The sequence below is a fragment of the Rhinichthys klamathensis genome, unplaced genomic scaffold (genome assembly GCF_029890125.1).
Source record: "Rhinichthys klamathensis goyatoka isolate OS25496 unplaced genomic scaffold, OSU_Roscu_1.1 h1tg000160l_1, whole genome shotgun sequence".
Taxonomy (NCBI): Eukaryota; Metazoa; Chordata; class Actinopteri; order Cypriniformes; family Leuciscidae; genus Rhinichthys; species Rhinichthys klamathensis.
This window is the reverse complement of record NW_026606694.1, coordinates 1,189,380-1,208,589: the sequence shown is the minus strand read 5'-3', so window position 1 is coordinate 1,208,589 and position 19,210 is coordinate 1,189,380. Positions and strand designations below refer to the sequence as shown.

Here is a 19,210-nt window from a genome sequence, read left to right as displayed (position 1 = left end):
CATCGTCTCCTCTGTTCCTCATTGCCAGCAAATCGTTCCGGCAAAGGCATCTTACAGTATATGTGACTATTCATTTAGGTAAACCCTAGTCACTCTGTCTGGAGTCTTTTACAAAAGTAAAGATAAAAAAATAATTTGGTGGGATGTTATGTAATTGAGACTATGTGGGGCAGGGGTGGTGTGACGAGGCAGCAACGTGTTTACTCAAAAGATCGTTTTATATATGTGTATACAGGAGGAGCCATAAGCTGTATATTATTTCTTTAAAAGGATGGTTGATTTAAATAGCAGACAACAACTTGAAGGGAAAAAACTCTCAGGCTTTGGCATCAAGTGTGTTCGTACTTGCCAACAATTTTGCTGAAGTAATAGGAAATAAAATACACAATGAAACCACTTGCAAGCCCCATTTACACATAGTGAAAGGAAAGAAACACCATTGCATGCAAATAACACTATGCACAAGGATGGGTTTGTGTCAGAATCTTAGCCTCGTGAGACCATCCTGATCATCCTGACCATCCAGAGTCAGGTTATCAGAATCTAACCAATTAAATTTCTTTTGGCTAGACAGCAACTATTACTGCGCTTGACAAGTGAGCATGATTTATGGTTAGTCAGCATACTACACAAAACATTTTTTAAAACCTAAACAAGTTTTATAGGTGCAGAGATGCTTCATTGTGTGGTTGGTGTTGAGAAAGGTACACTGCATTTAACTAACGGAGCACATTTAACACAGAGGGTTAGCCGCTATATGCTAACTAAGCGAGAATCTCTCATTTGGAACCTATTAGGTGAATTAGCATCCTGCTGTGCCTGTGCTGAGCAATGTCGTATTTACCTCCAAAATTGCCAATGCAAAAGCTTTATAACAAGTTACGTTCAACATAAATGCTGATCGTCGTTTGTTTTTCACATCAACTGACTGCTACTTTTGGCTAGCAAGCAGATGCTTCTGTGAATTTGGAGCATTCAGTATTTTCTTTACTATCGCTTTACTATAGGACTAATAGGAGTAATTATAACTTAAATATGGCGGCTGAAGGAACGAAAAAGCCAATTGACTGAGACTTTTTGTATGAGATTTTGATGTTTACATGACACCATTTTTAATTAAAAACGGAAAACTTTGTATGCGTTTTGGTCGTTCATATACACAACAATAGCGTTTTGGGGGCCTGAAAACTTTTGAAAATGGGATTCAAATTGCAAGTTTTTGAAAACCATACTGTTATTATCGTCTCCATGTAAACTACAAAAACGCTAATTGTGAAAATGGTGACGTCAAGCTCATGCGTAGTACGTGTTCAGTCTATAAGCATGTGTTTCTTTAAAAAAGTGTCATCGCCAACGACTGGCCTGGCATGCATAATACTGCATGTTTTGTCGTTTTTGCAGATTCGTGTGAATCCGTTGTAGTCTGTAGCAAAAAAAAAAAAAAAAAAATGCAAAGGAAAAACATTTCCGTTTTTAGTACATTGTTGTCGTGTAAACGTACCCTTAAGCAGTGAAAAAATAATATTGAAATATATAATTGCAAAGTAATATATAGAAACAGTTTTGAAGATTGTGGTCTTTCCCCATTCAGGCATAATTGTATCTATCCATTATATACATAGAAAACAGCTGCCCAGGAATATTTCCAAGATACCTTGCCTCCCCTTGTTCAGCTGTGCATCTGAAAATCTCATTTAAAATTTAGTTTTATTTTCATTCAAAATGCTTCTAAAATATTAAAAAGTATTATATAAGAAAAATCTCAAATTTTCACTTGTGGTCTGAGTTTTGGATCCCACTTGTTTGCCTCTCATCTGATCTCGCCCATTGTCAGCATGTAAATCAGGACCACTGGTGTTTCCATTTATATATTTTATTTCATCTCTCCCCAACCAATTCATATCTCATTTTTTAATACTCGCTCGCTTCTCTTTGATCATCCTCACCATCTCACTCCAACATCTTCACGTATTCCTGCCATAGCTCTTCACACAGTGGCTTCTGGGATTTGTCCTCTCCATTTCCCTGACTCAAACAAACAGCTGAATGACACACATTCACATGTTACACATGTATTCTGTAGACATGGAAACCCTTTCCTAGAAGCACAGGCATTATTAACTGAGAGTGGGTGTTTGTGGTACAAGAAAAAGTCTGAGTTTATATATAATACACTCCTCTTTTTCAGCACAAAATAGATGACCACATAAATACAGTATGGTGTTTTATTACATAACACATGTGTTAAATTATTGAATACTGGTAGTACTTTCAGTTTTTGCGTTAGACATATTTTTTTTACATCAATGCAGTTCTTTTGGCATACAAAACATAGACAATGCAGGATTATATCCAGTCAGTGCTAACACTGTGACTATATAGTCAAAGTTACACCACATATAGAACTTGATTAACTGGTAAGAGTTAGCAATCTGAACAACTTTAAATTCAAAGTGCACTTGAGGTGCGGAATTTTTAAATAACAAGGAAAAGACACATTACAAATGCAAAGATCACAGCACAACCACTGGTCTCCATGCGTTTGTGTGAGCATTATTACGCCATTGGATCTGTGTAGTGGAATAAGATTTGTATGACATTCTTAATATCCTGTTCCTGTTTTTCAAGCTCATTTAATTGATCCAATAAAAACAGTACTAATTGGTACTCCAAAACAGGACCCTACTTAAAGCTAACCCATGGTTTACCTGATTAGATTTACAATACAGCATTTTACTGATTGATTACATAAGCATTCTTACAGACAAAGAGTAAACTACAAGCAGTTTTCAAATCAACAATTATATATATGTAAAAATGACATTCCGATTGTAAATTATAATTAATAATCAAAGGCAACACAAGGGTGTTGCTGATTCTGGACTCAGGGTCACATTTTAACAGATGGGAACATACTTGGTATTCAGAATGGATTTATGCTTTGACCTTTAGATTTTAACTCAAAGGAAAACACTCTGAGGTGATTTAAGACTTTGGTAGTAAAATGGAACATGATTTAAACATTCCCTACAGTTTAAGAGCAAATCCTATACAATTCATTTTGTCCATACTGTAATCAGCAGAAAGGTCATACAAAATGGTCAGAAAAAAAAACAATTACTGATTTTGTAACAAAGTTGCTGTGGTTTCAAGCTTTTGGATTGTTTTAGCTAAACAAACTTTGGTCCACTTCAAAATATTAAGGAAATGCCAAATGTGAGCATTTGTGCACTCTTTTGAAATGTATTCAGCAAGGATGCATTAAATTGATCAAAAGTGACAATAAAGATGCGCTTATTGTTGCAAATGATTTCTATTTCAAATAAATGCACTTGTGAACTTTCTATATTCAAAGAATATATCACGGTTTCCACAAAAATGTGAAGCATTAATAATACACATTTTAAAAAGCATTTTAACACTGACACTGTTTTAACAGTGTTCTTGAGAACCAAATCAGAATATTATAATGATTTCTGAAGGATTTGACACTGAAGACTGGAGTAATGATGTTGAAAATTCCACTTTACCATCACAGGAATAAATTACATTTTAAAATATATTAAAATAGAAAACAGTTCTTTTAAACTATAATAATATTTCACAATATTACAGTTTTACTGTATTTCTGCAATAATAAATGCAGCCTTGTTGAACAGAAGATAAAAAAATCTTGCCAACCCCAAACTTTTCAGGGGTAGTGTTAGTGTATATTATGCAAAAAATACATAAAGGATTGGATTTTGTGAACTTTTCATTTTGTTTCTAATGACTGTTTTGATGTTTATAATCTCTAAAAGCTTAACAAAAACACACAAAATTGCAATTACATCATTTAAATGAAAGAAATGTACTGACGTATGCAATAAAGTTACTGACTCAATAAATAGTTGTGCTGAATCAATAGATGCCATCACAGAAAAGATTATGATCCCACATAATTTGAAACATGCGTCCATAAACATCTACACAACCTGACATGGTAATTAATTCAGGATTTTCTTTAACTCTGACCCCCCCCACAGGTCTAAGCTTCTTTTCCATTGCTGACCTCTTAACCTCAAATTATTCAAAGCTCAAAGTCTGCAAACAAAACTCAGTGGTGAATAGAGGACCAGACAAATCTCCCATCAACACCTTTGGCTTGCTAATCATGTATATATTATCACAAAAAAGTCACATCATCCTGCGACTGCACCCAGCGCCAGTGTGCGTCATACTCCAGTTGAACTTTGCCATTCATTTTGCAGCTCTCCAGCTCAACTTTGCCATTCTTATAGGGTTTCACTTTAGGGCTCAGACTCTTCCCCAGCTTCTCAGCGAGACAGGCCCTGGCCGAATCTGTGCTGCTGACCATTTGCTTTACTGATTTGTCCAGGATTTCATTGGTCTTGTTGGGTTGGTATGGTCTCGCTGTCTCAGACGCTTTATTCCAAACCTGAGCTTCTTCTTTAGGAGCATCGGATTTGACTTGTGGAGATCTGGTTACAGATCCAGTGGAACTGCCCATGCCTCCTCCAGTACTTCTGGAGCCATCTGTCCCTATAGGGGCGGCACACAGTTTTGAATCAGTCCCACTGGAGGGGCAGTACTCATCCAGATCATCAGCTAATGTGTCCAGATAGCTGCCAATGGAAATGTTGTCCAGCTTGTCATGTGGGTCCTGCAGACTGCTCCAGCTGCCCCTCCAGGAGGTGTCGGGACCCTCCCCTAAGCTGTACTGGCTGCTGGTCAGGCTGCTGCAGCGGCTAGTGAGCGCGCCACGCTCTTCCAGGAGCCATTTCACTGCCTCGATGCCCTCATGCAGTGCTAGCAACTGGTTCAAGATCTTGACGTCTGCTGCTCGTAGATGAGCCTGTGCAGAGGAAATACACATGGACATCAAGAGCTTTTTTAACAAACATAACTATAGTTAAATGAAAGTACACTTTAAAATAAAGATTATTTATTAGCATCTGTGGTTCCATGAAGGCCTTTAGCATCCACGGAACCTTTCCATTGCACAAAAGGTTCTTTATAGTGGAATATATACACTCACCGGCCACTTTATTAGGTACACCTGTCCAACTGCTCGTTAACACTTAATTTCTAAGCAGCCAATCACATGGCGGCAACTACGTGCATTTAGGCATGTAGACATGGTCAAGACAATCTCCTGCAGTTCAAACCGAGCATCAGTATGGGGAAGAAAGGTGATTTGAGTGACTTTGAACGTGGCATGATTATTGGTGCCAGAAGGGCTGGTCTGAGTATTTCAGAAACTGCTAATCTACTGGGATTTTCACGCACAACCATCTCTAGGGTTTACAGAGAATGGTCCGAAAAAGAAAAAACATCCAGTGAGCGGCAGTTCTGTGGGCGGAAATGCCTTGTTGATGCCAGAGGTCAGAGGAGAATGGCCAGACTGGTTCGAGCTGATAGAAGGGCAACAGTGACTGAAATAACCACTCGTTACAACCGAGGTATGCAGCAAAGCATTTGTGAAGCCACAACACGCACAACCTTGAGGCGGATGGGCTACAACAGCAGAAGACTCCACCGGGTACCACTCATCTCCACTACAAATAGGAAAAAGAGGCTACAATTTGCAAGAGCTCACCAAAATTGAACAGTTGAAGACTGGAAAATGTTGCCTGGTCTGATGAGTCTCGATTTCTGTTGAGACATTCAGATGTTAGAGTCAGAATTTGGCGTAAACAGAATGAGAACATGGAACCATCATGCCTTGTTGCCACTGTGCAGGCTGGTGGTGGTGGTGTAATGGTGTGGGGGATGTTTTCCTGGCACACTTTAGGCCCCTTAGTGCCAATTGGGCATCGTTTAAATGCCACGGCCTACCTGAGCATTGTTTCTGACCATGTCCATCCCTTTATGGCCACCATGTACCCATCCTCTGATGGCTACTTCCACCATGTCACAAAGCTCTAATCATTTCAAATTGGTTTCTTGAACATGACAATGAGTTCACTGTACTAAAATGGCCTCCACAGTAACCAGATCTCAACCCAATAGAGCATCTTTGGGATGTGGTGGAACGGGAGATTCGCATCATGGATGTGCAGCCGACAAATCTGCGGCAACTGTGTGATGCCATCATGTCAATATGGACCAAACTCCCTGAGGAATGCTTCCAGCACCTTGTTGAATCTATGCCACGAAGAATTGAGGCAGTTCTGAAGGCAAAAGGGGGTCCAACCCGTTACTAGCATGGGGTACCTAATAAAGTGGCTGGTGAGTGTATATATTACTTTTATTGTCCCCCTTGGGGGAAACTAGTTTTGCAGCAAAAGGTAACAGACATACAGACAATACATTAAAAAACACAATACATAATACACATTGCACACATCATAGTTCATAAAAAAAAACTCAAAAAATTGCTCTTTAGATTATTAAAATGCTCCTCACAATAATACAAAAAAAGGTTCTTTTAAGAACTGTTCACTGAAGGTTCTTTGGGGACCCAAGCATAGTATTTCTATACTAATAAAAGTGATCAGTTGACGTAACTTAAAAAGTGAAGAAACCTGTTGTCTTAATATTATTAAGTAAATAAACTCAATACGTAGTTGAAAAAATTAGTTCTTGCCAAGTTCACATAACTTAATTTTCAGTCAACTGATCACTTTTTACAGACATCGCTACGTAAACACCCTTTTGGAACCTATAAAGGAATAGTAGGCCTACACCCAAAATTCTGTCATATCATGTACATTTGCAAATATCACAATATTGCATGTAAAAAAAAATTTAATATGCACGTTCAAATAATGTAAATGAGATCTGATTTGGAAGATGAAAAGATTTATTTGGTCTGTTCCTTAAACAAAGCTATTGAAAGGCTCTAAAAGACACGGGGCCTCATTTATAAAATTGATGCGTAGAAACCGTCCTACATTTGATCTTACGATAATTTCTCTCAAATGTGCGTACGTGTGATTTAGAGAACAAACATGCGCGTACGCCTCTCTTCCAGAACTGCAGTTCTCCGACTCAAGGAAAAGTGCGTAAGTCTGCTCAGACCCTGAAGTGTGCATACGCAAAATCCACGCTAACGTTCATATTTATAGAAACGGTCTTTGACGTGGATTTTTGCGTACGCACACTCTAAGATCAAATCTGTCGCACGGGCCGCTTTTATGGTGTGTTTTTTTGTTGTCATTTTGGAAGGTTGACAACTTTAATAAATGCTCTAAATGAGTTCTTATTAGTGCTGATTGTTGTGTTTAGTCTGGGGTTCATAAGCATGACTGGAGTGGAGTCCTGTGCTGACTGAGGTCCATTACTGTAAATGCTGTTGAGATTTATAGATCTTCCTGATCCTGACAGTATCCATTCCTCTAGTGAAGCACTATTCTCTTCCTAATTCCCACAGCAAATGGGCTAAGCAGTTTTCCTCTGACACATCTACACTTGAGGTCTAAATAACAGTAAACCTTAGTATATATATATATAGTGTATGTACGCTAAGGTTTACTTTTCTTTAGATATCAATAAAAGTAAACAAGTATATATTCCATTTGGTCAAATCAATAAAGAGTAATGGATGCTATTGGTCTTATGACAATAATATATTAGATCCTTCCTTCATCATTAGATCTTGCTTTTGGAATGTAGAGGTAAAGCATATCTGTCAAAATGTGAGGAATTCACATTCCTTCAGAAGTATGTTACGAAGCTTCATTTGGCAGCAGTGAAGCATTTTTGTCAGGAAGATGTAATATGATATACAAAGTCCTGAACCCTTCTGACTGACTGAATGGCTCTCTAGCCCATAAAACAGTGCTCATCAAATAGTCAGTGCTTCCTCTGAAAGCCACAGTACTTTAGCTCCCACAATCCCTGACAGATTCTGCCCTGTCTGCGCCCCATCAGCTAGTCAAACAGCACTTTAGGTAAACAGTTCACCTAAAAACTTTAATTCTGTCATTATTTACTCACATGACCCACATGTCGGTCCAAACCCATACTTTACTTCATTTCTTCTGTGGAACACAAAAGACGCCTTTAGTCTTAGTCACCATTCATTTTCACTGCATCTTTTTTTTTCCATTCAGTGAAAGTGAATGATGATTGAGGCCTAACTTCTTTTGTGTGCCACTGAAAAAAGAAAGTCATTAAACGATTACATTTTCAATTAAATGGAGGACGTCTAAATGTGGATAATGTTCTGAATCCCATAGACCCAGTTTGAGAAGAGGATTAGATAAATCAGTTTAAGTGCACCAATCCAGGCCTGTCATAAACGGACAGCATACTCTTATCCTATACATTCAGCCTGCTGTGTAATTTAAAGGCCATAGTGCACTGCTGATGTCAACCACACTAATTACAGTACAAAAAACCAAAAGAGAACATTTCGGTAAAAGAGTGGGGATACAAATAGAACAAAAGAGGCAGCGAGAGGGGGATGGGAAATAGAGCTGAATTTAGAAGGCAAAGATAAACAAGCCCTTTTTTTTTTTACAGTAAATAGAGAAAGATGTAAATACGTAAAAGACGAGAGAGATTCAGAGAACAGACTGTAACATCGCTGCTCTGGTGTGGGTTGGGTTAATGTCAGCACAGCACCTCAGTCTGAGTTGCTGAGACTAATGAACATACTCGTAAATATTCTCCCTGTCTCAGCACTGATGTGGTGAGCGCTGATCTGGCTGTGCCCAACTCCAGTGTTTGCATATGCATATGGAACTGGCTGAATTAAACATACACATATGGGGTTAGATGTTTTTATGTTTTTGAAAGAAGTCTCTTATGCTCACCAAGGATGCATTTTTTTTAAATCAAAAATATACAGTAAAACTGTATTGTGTATTTCATTGTGAAATGTTAATACAATTTAACATAAATGTTATATAGTTTAATATATTGTAAAATGTATTCCTGACCCGTAATGACAAAGCTGAATTTTCTGCATCATTACTCTAGTCTTCAGTGTCACATGATCCTTCAGAAATCATTCTAATATGCTGATTTGGTGCTCAAGAAACATTTCTTATTATTGCCACAGTTGAAAACGGTTGTGCTGCTTGCTATTTTTTTTCTGGAAACCTTGATCTTTGTATACCTTTTGATTGTTTTCTGGATTCGTATAAAGTTCAAATGAACAGCATTTATTTGAAAGAGAGATCTTTTGTAACATTACAAATGTCTTTAATGTCACTTTTGAGAAACTTAATGCATCCTTGCTGAATTAATTAATGAATAAAAAAAATCTTACTAACCCCCAAATTTTGCATGGTACTGTACAGTGCCCATTACATGTGTATATGAGGAAAACAGTTAACACACTTCAAATTCATACTGTCAGTTTTTGGGATTAACAACCGCATTTACTTATTACAGGTGTGTCTCAAAATGTCCCGTTCACACAGCAATTCACAATAGCGTCTCGAATACTGTCTGTATGAACATGCAATGGGAGTCAAAGTAATATCAAAGATGGTGACATGCATAAAACTGAAAAGTCTTATCATACACTTTTGACATGACAAGTTTCCAAGAGACGAGTTCATCCACCAAATCTTCATTAACCGACAGCAGCTTTTATGACTGGTCGGAGAGTCGCACATATAACACAAAACTGACGGGAGCAGCTCCTAACCGGTGGAGACTGGATCTAGAACTTTCAGATGACTCACAGTTCATATCTCTGTTGTTGTAAGTTATACTGAAACGACACATGAAAACCTCAAATACAGCACTGACAACCATATTCCGCTGCTGTGTGAACGTGGCCTTAAATAACTCTGATGACTTGAGGCCATATAGTATTTTGTTTGTCCAGAAAAGTTCAAATGACAAAGACAATGTTAAAGGAGTAGTTCACCCCAAAATTAAAATGGTCATTATCCCAAACCCATGTGACTTTATTTCTTCTGTGGAACACAAAAGGAGCAGTTTGGAAGAATTTGACTGGTTTCTTATTGCCTTGCAACTCAACTAGGACTGGCGCTTTCAAGCTACAAAAAGGACACAAAAGCCCCATAAAGGTATTATAGGGTACAACAGGGCTAAAGGCGCACCGGGGTAAAAGGCGCATTTGACTTTATTCTCGTTTAAACCACTTGATGGGACAAAAATTCAGCTCAGCACTTTTCTTAACAACCGCTTTTTATGATGCATGTGGAAGTTTGGCTGATCCTTGACGCGATCGCGGACAGCAATGCAAAGTTGATTCTGTGCTAATTTGATCTAATATTTAATGTTTTTTTTAAAATGTTGTAGATTTATGTAGCAAACATCAAATGAAAATTGATGTCTACATGTTGAGACAAAGGTCTTGTTAATGATTTTCAGTTTTGTTCAAGGTAAATAAAGCATTATTTTTCCAATAATGGAAGAATATTTAAAAGTATGGTATTTGGGGTAAAAGGCGTATTTGTTACTGTAAAGCTCTATTAAATTATTATTGGATTTCATTCAATGCTTTTAGAATCTATACTGAAATAATCTTATCTTTATTTATCAAAATAAACCGAAAATAGTGCAAATTTTGCCGATTGTTTTGAACAAGTATTAATTTAGACATTATTAAAACCATATTATTTTAGCTAAAGTATTTGTATAAATAATGTGTGCATTTTTCCCCATGCTGGTGTGTCTTTTATCCAGTGTGTGGGGTAAAAGGCCCACCTCACCTCATACATTTATAAGATTCTCAAACAAACAAACAACTTTTATGATTTATTTTCACACAAAATCTCTTGCTCCAACTCCAACAATGTTCAATAAAAACTTTTTTTTTCTTCCTGCAATCATACACTATGAAAAAAGCACATTTTTCTTATGGTGTGCCTTTAGCCGCGTTGTACGACAAGATTTCAAATTATCTTCGAAAGCCAAAATAATAGGACTTTATGAGAAACCGACCAAAATTGTATGTAGTTATTCAAAGATTTGCATCCGTTTTACATCTTGAAAGCTCCAATCGCCATTAATTGTAACGTCTTGGTTACTGATGTGTAACCCTTGTTCCCTGATGGAGGGACCGGAGACATTACGTCCCCCCTGTCACAACCCTGAACCACCGCTGAATAGCCGGGGCTCTCATCTTATATACTTTACTCGTATGTACGGGGGAGTGGCTTGGCATGCAAATTACACTCGCCAATTCTATTGGCAGTTTTTCTAAAACTCAGAGGTGATTGGGGCTCCCAAGCGAGACCCCATTTGTCAGTCGACATAACACTAGTGACTGACAGATGGGGAACTGCATGTAAAAGAGCAAAAACTATTATTCTTCAAAATGTACCTTGGTTTTCCACAAATAAAGAAAGCCATATGGGTTTGGAACAAGTAAATAATGACCCAATTGTCAGACAGATTTCTGGGTGAACCAGACCGTATAAAATGCTAAAGAAATTAAAATACTGTCATTGTAACCTAATGCAATACAGTGCACTGTTGCTGCAATCCTCTAGCTTCCACATGGAGCCACACACTGACCCACAGACTCTCCTTAGGGAGAACATTCCACAGTGTCTGAGGCTCACACTGGAGATTCTCACAGCCAGAAGAATTCCATTTCCCCACTCCTTAAAACCATAGCTCATACGTCTCGTGTTCTAATCCCCGGAATTCTGGAGAGCTCATTTTCCAAGCTGTGGTGTCCTGCTCCGTTAAGTATCAAACGCAGCTCTCTCCGTGTGTGTTAAAAGGACTTTATTTGTACTCAGTGGCAGAGTAACAATAAGCACAAATATAAATAAAGATATTTTACTATAACGCATATTTTCTTGATCACGGCTCAATGACTTTAGAAATAAGTCCTTCAGAGATGAGGAGGCTTTCAAGCATCTACTCTGGTATGTGAAGAACATTGACGTTGCCATTTTTGGCCATGCCATTGTGAAATACTGTAGTAAATATATCTGCTACATAAAAAAAATATTTATAAAATAAATTCTAAAGTAGAAATTATCTTTAAAAAGAATTTAAGAAATATGTTAAATGTGTTCAAGTACACACAAGTTTGCATATTCAAACTTGCCGCATCATGCAGTTTGCTATGTTAAATGGCAATTACAACATACAGTATAGTAAATATAAGTCATATGGACTATTATGGTGCTCGTTTGTTATTCTTGGAATTTCACATTCAGGGTCATAAATGAAATGGCAGGGGACAAAAAAAAAGCCCCCGATATTTGTGTTTTTTGATAGTAATTTATTATTCCATTGAAGTTCTGGGTTTAGTGCCTATGTAGACACCATAGCGACCTTTAGTTGTCAGAGAGTTGTTTTTGGACGATAAAAACTGAGAGTTGGTTTTGGATGATAAAAACTGAACTCAGAAACTAAAGTCAGTTGTATAAACACTGATTGTGAAGAAAACACTCCCAATACCTGCAAAACTGCAAATCTGCCATTACAGTGAAGAGCTGTATAATCTAACTTATAGTGACAGCCAATTATTTAAAAAATAGCAGAATGTTTATTATATTTTGCTCATTATTTAAAGATATTTTGCTGTATTAATATTAAATTGATATGATATAAATAGCCACATAATTGTCCAGATTTAGAATTATATATAATTGTCCAGATTTAGAATTATATATAATTGTCCAGATTTAGAATTATATACAGTTAATTGATTCAATCAAAGTATTTGAGATACAGTAAATGTGTTTCTTCATTAAAACACTCCTGAAAATCAACTTATGGGGTGAGTGAATACATTTCAGATGCTAACGTTCAAAAGTTTGGGGTCTGTAAGATTTTTAAATGTTTTTTCAAAGAAATCTCTTATGCTCATCTGCATTTATTTAAACACAAATACAAAAATACAGTCATATTGTGAAATATTTTACAATTTAAAATAACTGTATTCTATTTTAAAGGGACAGTTCACCCCAAAATGAATATTTTGTCATTACTTACATTTCGATTTTCTTTTGAACATAAAAGAAAATATTTGACAGAATGTTGGTAATCAAAAAGTTGACGGTAGCCATTGACTTCCAAAGTGTTTTTTTTCCCCTATGGAAGTCAATGGCTACCGTCAACTGGTGCCGTCAACTTCTTACCAACTGTAGTGCCTTCCAGTAAGTCACTTCGGACGCCTCAGCGGATTCAATAGATTGTTCGTTTTATTCCAACATAGCATTTGATTCTCTCGATAAACAAACTCACTCCAACTTGTAATGACGAAAACATAAATATGGATGACGAACGACATCCATCCAATACTTCCAATGCGATAAATTGTCACTAAACTGATAAATAAACCGACCAGTAAATAAATTGAAAACCATATGCCTGCTGGCGTCCATGCATTTCCAACGTCCAAAACACAAAAAACTGTTCAACCAGAATCCTCCTTTGTCTACCTTAATGCCACTAATTGGCACAGGTGTACAAATTTAACTCCTTCTGTTCCAAGGCCTTCCAAGGCCGCAAGATCATGATTCACCAGCAGGGGTCATTAAATTAACTTCAACGTAAATGTCACAAATGGCTCCTACACCAACATTCTTTAAAATATCTCTTTTTTTTGTGTTCAACAGAAGAAAGAACCTCATACAGGTTTGGAACAACATGGGGGTGACAGTAAATGAAGACAAAGTTTTCATTTTTGGGTTAACTATCCCTTTAATTTATTAAAAAACAATTTATTCCTGTGATGTTAAAGCAGCATCATTCATTTTCAGTATTTTCAGCATCATTACTCCAGTCTTCAGTGTCACATGATCCTTTAGGGATTATTATCAATGTCAGAGAGGGTGTGCTGCTTAATATTTTTGTGACATTTATTAGAAATATAAATCTTTTGTAACATTATACATGCGTTTACTGTCACTTTTGATCAATTTCATGCATTCTTGCTGAATAAAAAACATACTGACCCCAAATGTTTGAGCGGTAGTGCGTAATGAGACAGGGAAATATTTCAGGGGCATCACAGTTTCTGAACTCATTTAACTGCAGCTGTCTTTTGCTCCTCCTGACACACTGCAGCTCTGACATGATTGAATAGCATCTCTTATATTTTAATACATCACCGCTGTCTCTCTCATCTAGCACGACACGTGCACTCTATCTCTCTGCATTCCTTCCTTACCTCTACGTCCTCCCACTCTCCGTTCCAACCTTACTGCTTCTCCTCCCTCATTTCCTCTCTCCTCTCGTTCTATCAGACTGGAAGAGCCATCTCCCTTTCCTCCATCTGTCAGCACACCTTCCCCCTGTGTTTCCCATCTGTGTGTCAGGCAGGGAGAGAGAGTTGCTGAAAGTCATCGAGGACACCCCTCTCTCGCTCTTTCTTCATGCAGATCACAGACATAAATAACAAGCTGTTTGATTGCACACTTAATTCCACTGTTTTAAAGTCAAACGTGATCCTTTTATCATAGTATTGATATGTAAGTTTTGTCATTTTTTTTGTGTACATTTAATTAAAAAATGTCTTACATCATACTTGTGTGTGTGAATGAATGGTGTGTGTGTGTGTACCTGGTTTTCCCTACATTATGGGGACCAAATAGCTAGTTATACCAGTACATTTTGACCTAATGGGGACATTTTTTGTGGAAAACAGCTTATAAATCATACTAAATTAAGTGTTTTGAAATTCTAAAAATGCAGAATATCTTTCTGTGATGGGTGGGTTTAGGGGTAGGGTTAGTGTAGGGGGGGTAGAATATACAGTTTGCGCTGTATACAAATTATTACATCTATGGGAAGTCCCAATAAAACATGGAAACCAACTGTCCCACACAGTGTGTGTGTGTGTGTGTGTCCAATAGACTACAGCAGTCCGGGTGACAATGTCACAGTGTGAGGTAAAGTTCAATGACAGTTGTCTTGCTGTATCTCATGACTATTTGGGAACAGTGTAAAATGGCATCAGGGGAACAGTAAAACTCTACATCAATTCCTAAACACCCAATTTACTTTCACTCTTAGAAGAAAAGGTTCTATATAGAACCTAAAGGGTTCTGTCAGGCACTTCATATATAGAACCTTTTAGGGGTTCCCATCATTGGATCATTTTATGAATTTAGTTCTAATTATTTAATTACGAATTAAACAGCTTGTAAACATGCTTTATCGTTAAAACAAATTTAAATAACCTGTTAAACATGAAAGCATTATGCAATCATTTAAGACATTTCTCCTTATAGAACCTTTTTGGCATAAAGCTTTCTTTAAAATTTAGTCAAGGCCCAGGTTTATATATTTATATATACAGTATATATATATATATATATATAAATAAAAGTAGATATATTTTTTTTTCATGTACGTATAAAGACCTATGTATAAGATTAGACAAAAATATTAGGCATGTTTGGTTTTTATTTCTAACTGTTAAATAAACAGGGCTGTCAATAGAATAAATACACTACTGTTCAAAAGTTTGGGTGTACAACATGACATCATGACTTTGCGTAAACATACACGCCACTTTCAAGTCAAGTGGCGTGTTATCTATACGCAATTTGAGCTGTCCGCGTGTATGTCCACGCCGATACGAACCGTCATCTTTTGCGTGTATGTGTACGCCGTTAAATGTCCGAGTGATTCCGCGTGTATGTGTACGCCGTTAATTGTCAGAGCGAAACGAAGCAAAATGTATATTTACATCTGTGGAGCAATATTTTTTTTTCCTAGGATGGTAGGGGAAGACTCATAAATAGTATTTACCCCAGTGACGGGTAGGTTTAGAGACGGGGTTGGGGTAGGTCATATATTTATATATACAGTAATGTAACGTTAAGTCAACGGCGTTGATAAACACGCTGAAAAGCGATTATGCGTGTTGATAGCACGCCAAAAATGGAAATACGAATTGGCGTGTCATACATACGCCATTTCATGAGATCAGTCTGGGGTGTAGTAAACTGTTTAATGTTTTTGAAAGAAGCATGAATTACCCGTAGCAAATCTGTACAGGTGGAGCTGGGGAAGGTGGAGGGTTTCTGAAAGTGCACTGCACTGCTGCAGTAAATGCTGACCAAGTATTAGAAGATAGAGCAGCAAGCTCATTGGCTACTGATACAGCAGGAACCAATCAGCTGTGCCCTAGAGAATGATGTGATTGCTAGCAGATTGAGTTAAGGATCTATCAGTCTGCAACCTATCAGCATCTAGAGTTTCATGACAGAACTTTGTATTTCTAGATGTTCTACACAAAGAGTACAATTACTTGATTTGTTAATACATAAATATAATGTATAAATTAATACATAATTGCACAAAGCTATCAATACACTTTTAGTATCATTACCCTTTTTATGCGGAAAACCACTGGCATGTTAAGATGTCTTAATCACAGAGGTCTCCGCAATGATCATCATGATGGCAAATTAATAACACTGACTTCCAAAAATCAGAAATGCAACTGGCAGTAGCATAATCCATGACCGCTTTGGGGCCTTTTACAAAGTCTCCCACTCAGTAAAGAGCACCATAGCAACAACATCAGGGTCCATTTGCTTAATGGCTCTGCATTCCACTGGGGAACAAGCTCATTTCCCTAACTACAACAATTCTTTATACAACCGAGTGTGTCTCTAGCCCAAGAGCTTGAAGTTACAGTATGAAGCATGAACATTAAAAACAGCAACAAATCTTCTATACCACAACTCAAGCAAGTCCTTCACTTCAACATCATCACAGATATGTGGTTGCAAGCAATACATCTGCTCATTAAAAACACCATTGCCTAGTATGACAGTTTAAGGGTCATGTTTCAGTGCTCAATTTACTGTTTGGCAATGCTGTGAGAAATTCTTTTGCTTCTGGTTGATTTGGTTTGTGGAATGTGGGTTGGGACCCTTCAAAATAAGAAAACAACAACAACATGCTGCAGGCTTCTTCTTGGGAGTTGTGTTATGAAAAGATACAATCATAGTCAGTATAAAAGAGATTTACACTGGAATTTGTATATGGATATTGGATATATTGGATATGTGACAAACCGAGAGAAAAAAAAAGGAATCTGGGAAGCCAGAGGCTTTATGTTTCATAAAGAAGAGAAAATAAATTCACCTCTTCAAGTTGCACATCTGCTATGAGTGTCATCCACATACATTTATAAAACTTGCACATTATACACATTCTTCTGACTGTTGTCACACTCTCCATTCATTTTATAGTCATTTTTTCTGAATTCTTAAGATGAAGAGTACAAAAGAGAGGGCCACATTATCAAATAGTTTATAAATCAATAACCATAAGAATAGTTTTGATTTAAATAACTAAAACTAGTTTATTGGAATAGACATGTAGATCTTACCATCTCCATTTTAAGTTTTCGGATCTTCTCATCCAGTCCTTTCTTCTCTGTCTCATTATTGTCTGTCTGATGATGAGAGGTCATTTTGTGCTCCTCTCTCATCCACTTCAGGAGACCCTCTGGGGTCTTTCTCCCCACTTTTAACTCCAGATCCTTTAAATCTGGGACTGATTCACAGGTATTGCTCTCCTCCATGATTATACAAAGGATCTACTTAAAAGAAAAGAGGAAAAGGGGAAATAGCTAGGCTATTGCTAGACTATTGCTCTAAAAAAATGCAGCCCCTTAAGTTTTTATTTACACCCACTGATATATACATTATTATACATAAAAACATTATGCAATACCCAGTAATTATTTGTAACCATATGACAGTCATTATATTATTGCTGAAATCCGCTTATGCTTTAAAAAAAAACACGCCACAAGCGTCAACTGAGCTAAATGCATCATCATACGTGAGAGTGACATACCTGATTAATATTCTAAACATTCACACGACTGTTTTCTTTCCCAAACGCAGCCTATATGATCTTCAGTGGGAAAGACAGACCACCTGAGCATGATGCGAGTCTCTCTGAAGATTCGTCGTTTAAATGTATCCGATCTGCTTGCTGTTCAAATCCCTCGGTTGTGCTGATGATGCCATGCCTGTGTTGAGGTAAACTGTGTATGTGATGCTCGGAGATGAAGTCAGGGTTGGACAGAAGCTCTCTTCAAACTGGATGTCTGTCCTGATGTTGCCTGAATCACTCGGTTGGACTGAATTCCACCTGCATGACAGCGAGCGGAGCGCAGAAGTTCACTGCCGTAAATAATGGACTAAACGCGACCGTAAATTCACTCCCACAAGTTAAATTGGAAATAGGCCTGCTCTATACAACAAAGTCCATGTGATACCTAATACCTATATATCAGATGCTATTTTAATTAACCACTACTATAGCTAATAATGATAATAGTAGAAGTAGGCCTAATGTGTAAAAGCAGCTTCACAAAATAATTACAATACTCATTTAATCCAAATATTATTTTAAAGCTAAGTGAAAATGTGTTTTAACTAACTATATTTAAGAAGATCTGTATATGTGATAATTTCTATGAAAATAAATTATATAAATCATGTGATGTGTGCACTAATAACCACACGAAAGCAATCCCAGAGGTGGGCCAGTAAAAATTTTGCTATTTGGGAATGGACTCTTTTCATAGGCTGTGATGACGCGTTTTAACGGTCATCAGCCTCGTAAATCCTGCAAAGTTTTATATAATTTCTTTATTTTTAATTTTTTTATGTTGCCTATGTACATTTTTTAACACACACTTTGTATTATATTACCTTTGCAACAAATTACAAAAAAACTAATGCTGCTGTGAGGGTGTTTCTAATACAGGCCTACAGCGGCTGTGGGAGTGAGGGTAAAATATTAAATCTTTCTCTCTTCTGACTGCCGTTATCAATCTCTCTCTTTTTCACCCTCTTTTTGAAAGTTGTGAAATTGTGTTTTTTCTTTTGCTATTTGAATAAATGGGAACACAAAAAAAATATATTCAATATAGTCTCTCATTCATCGCTAGAAGTTTACCCAATGACGACTTCCGCTTCTGAGAAACCCGGAAATGTGAAAAGGGTCAATTAAGAGACTGAACTGTCCCACAAAAAAGGAAAAACTAACTTGTGCCAAGCAGCGTCTACATTAAATAATATATACGCAGAATTATTATTTTGACGAGATTCTGTTCAGACTGGACCTGTTGAATATCAAGCACCACTGTCTGCTAAACACATCTCAGACTGATATTTAATGTTTCCACTAAAATGCTATTCGTAATCTTGCCAACCGTAAGTCGGCACAGTAAATGGTGAGTTGACACTGTATTTCCATTCCAGTGAAAAAAGTCGTGGTCTGTAACCGCATATTACCACATGGCTGATATTCCCGGTTTGTTTTGTAGTTACATATA

General features: G+C 37.2%; 1 protein-coding gene across 2 annotated transcripts; it reads right to left on the bottom strand.

Annotated features, from left to right (window-relative positions):
• Positions 1–4,001: 4,001 nt before the first annotated feature.
• Positions 4,002–18,076, bottom strand: lurap1 (leucine rich adaptor protein 1). 2 transcript variants are annotated; one of them, XM_056258845.1, is made up of 3 exons: positions 17,719–18,076; positions 17,246–17,455; positions 4,002–4,855 (listed from the first exon to the last, which is right to left on the bottom strand). In XM_056258845.1, exons 2-3 carry the CDS (start codon positions 17,438–17,440, stop codon positions 4,166–4,168), a joined length of 885 nt encoding a protein of 294 aa, XP_056114820.1. In that variant the 5' UTR covers positions 17,441–17,455; positions 17,719–18,076; the 3' UTR covers positions 4,002–4,165. The 2 variants fall into 2 exon arrangements, with proteins under 2 accessions (XP_056114820.1, XP_056114819.1); XM_056258844.1 differs by having other exon boundaries at positions 17,246–17,458; positions 17,719–18,075.
• Positions 18,077–19,210: the final 1,134 nt, after the last annotated feature.

Excerpts from the sequence above, each read along its gene's own strand:
- lurap1 (XM_056258845.1), bottom strand. The coding sequence starts at position 17,440 with ATGGAGGAGAGCAATACCTGTGAATCAGTCCCAGATTTAAAGGATCTG. Across the intron at positions 4,856-17,245 it reads GAAAACTTAAAATGGAGATG|GCTCATCTACGAGCAGCAGA; the intron begins GTAAGATCTACA and ends TCCTCTGCACAG.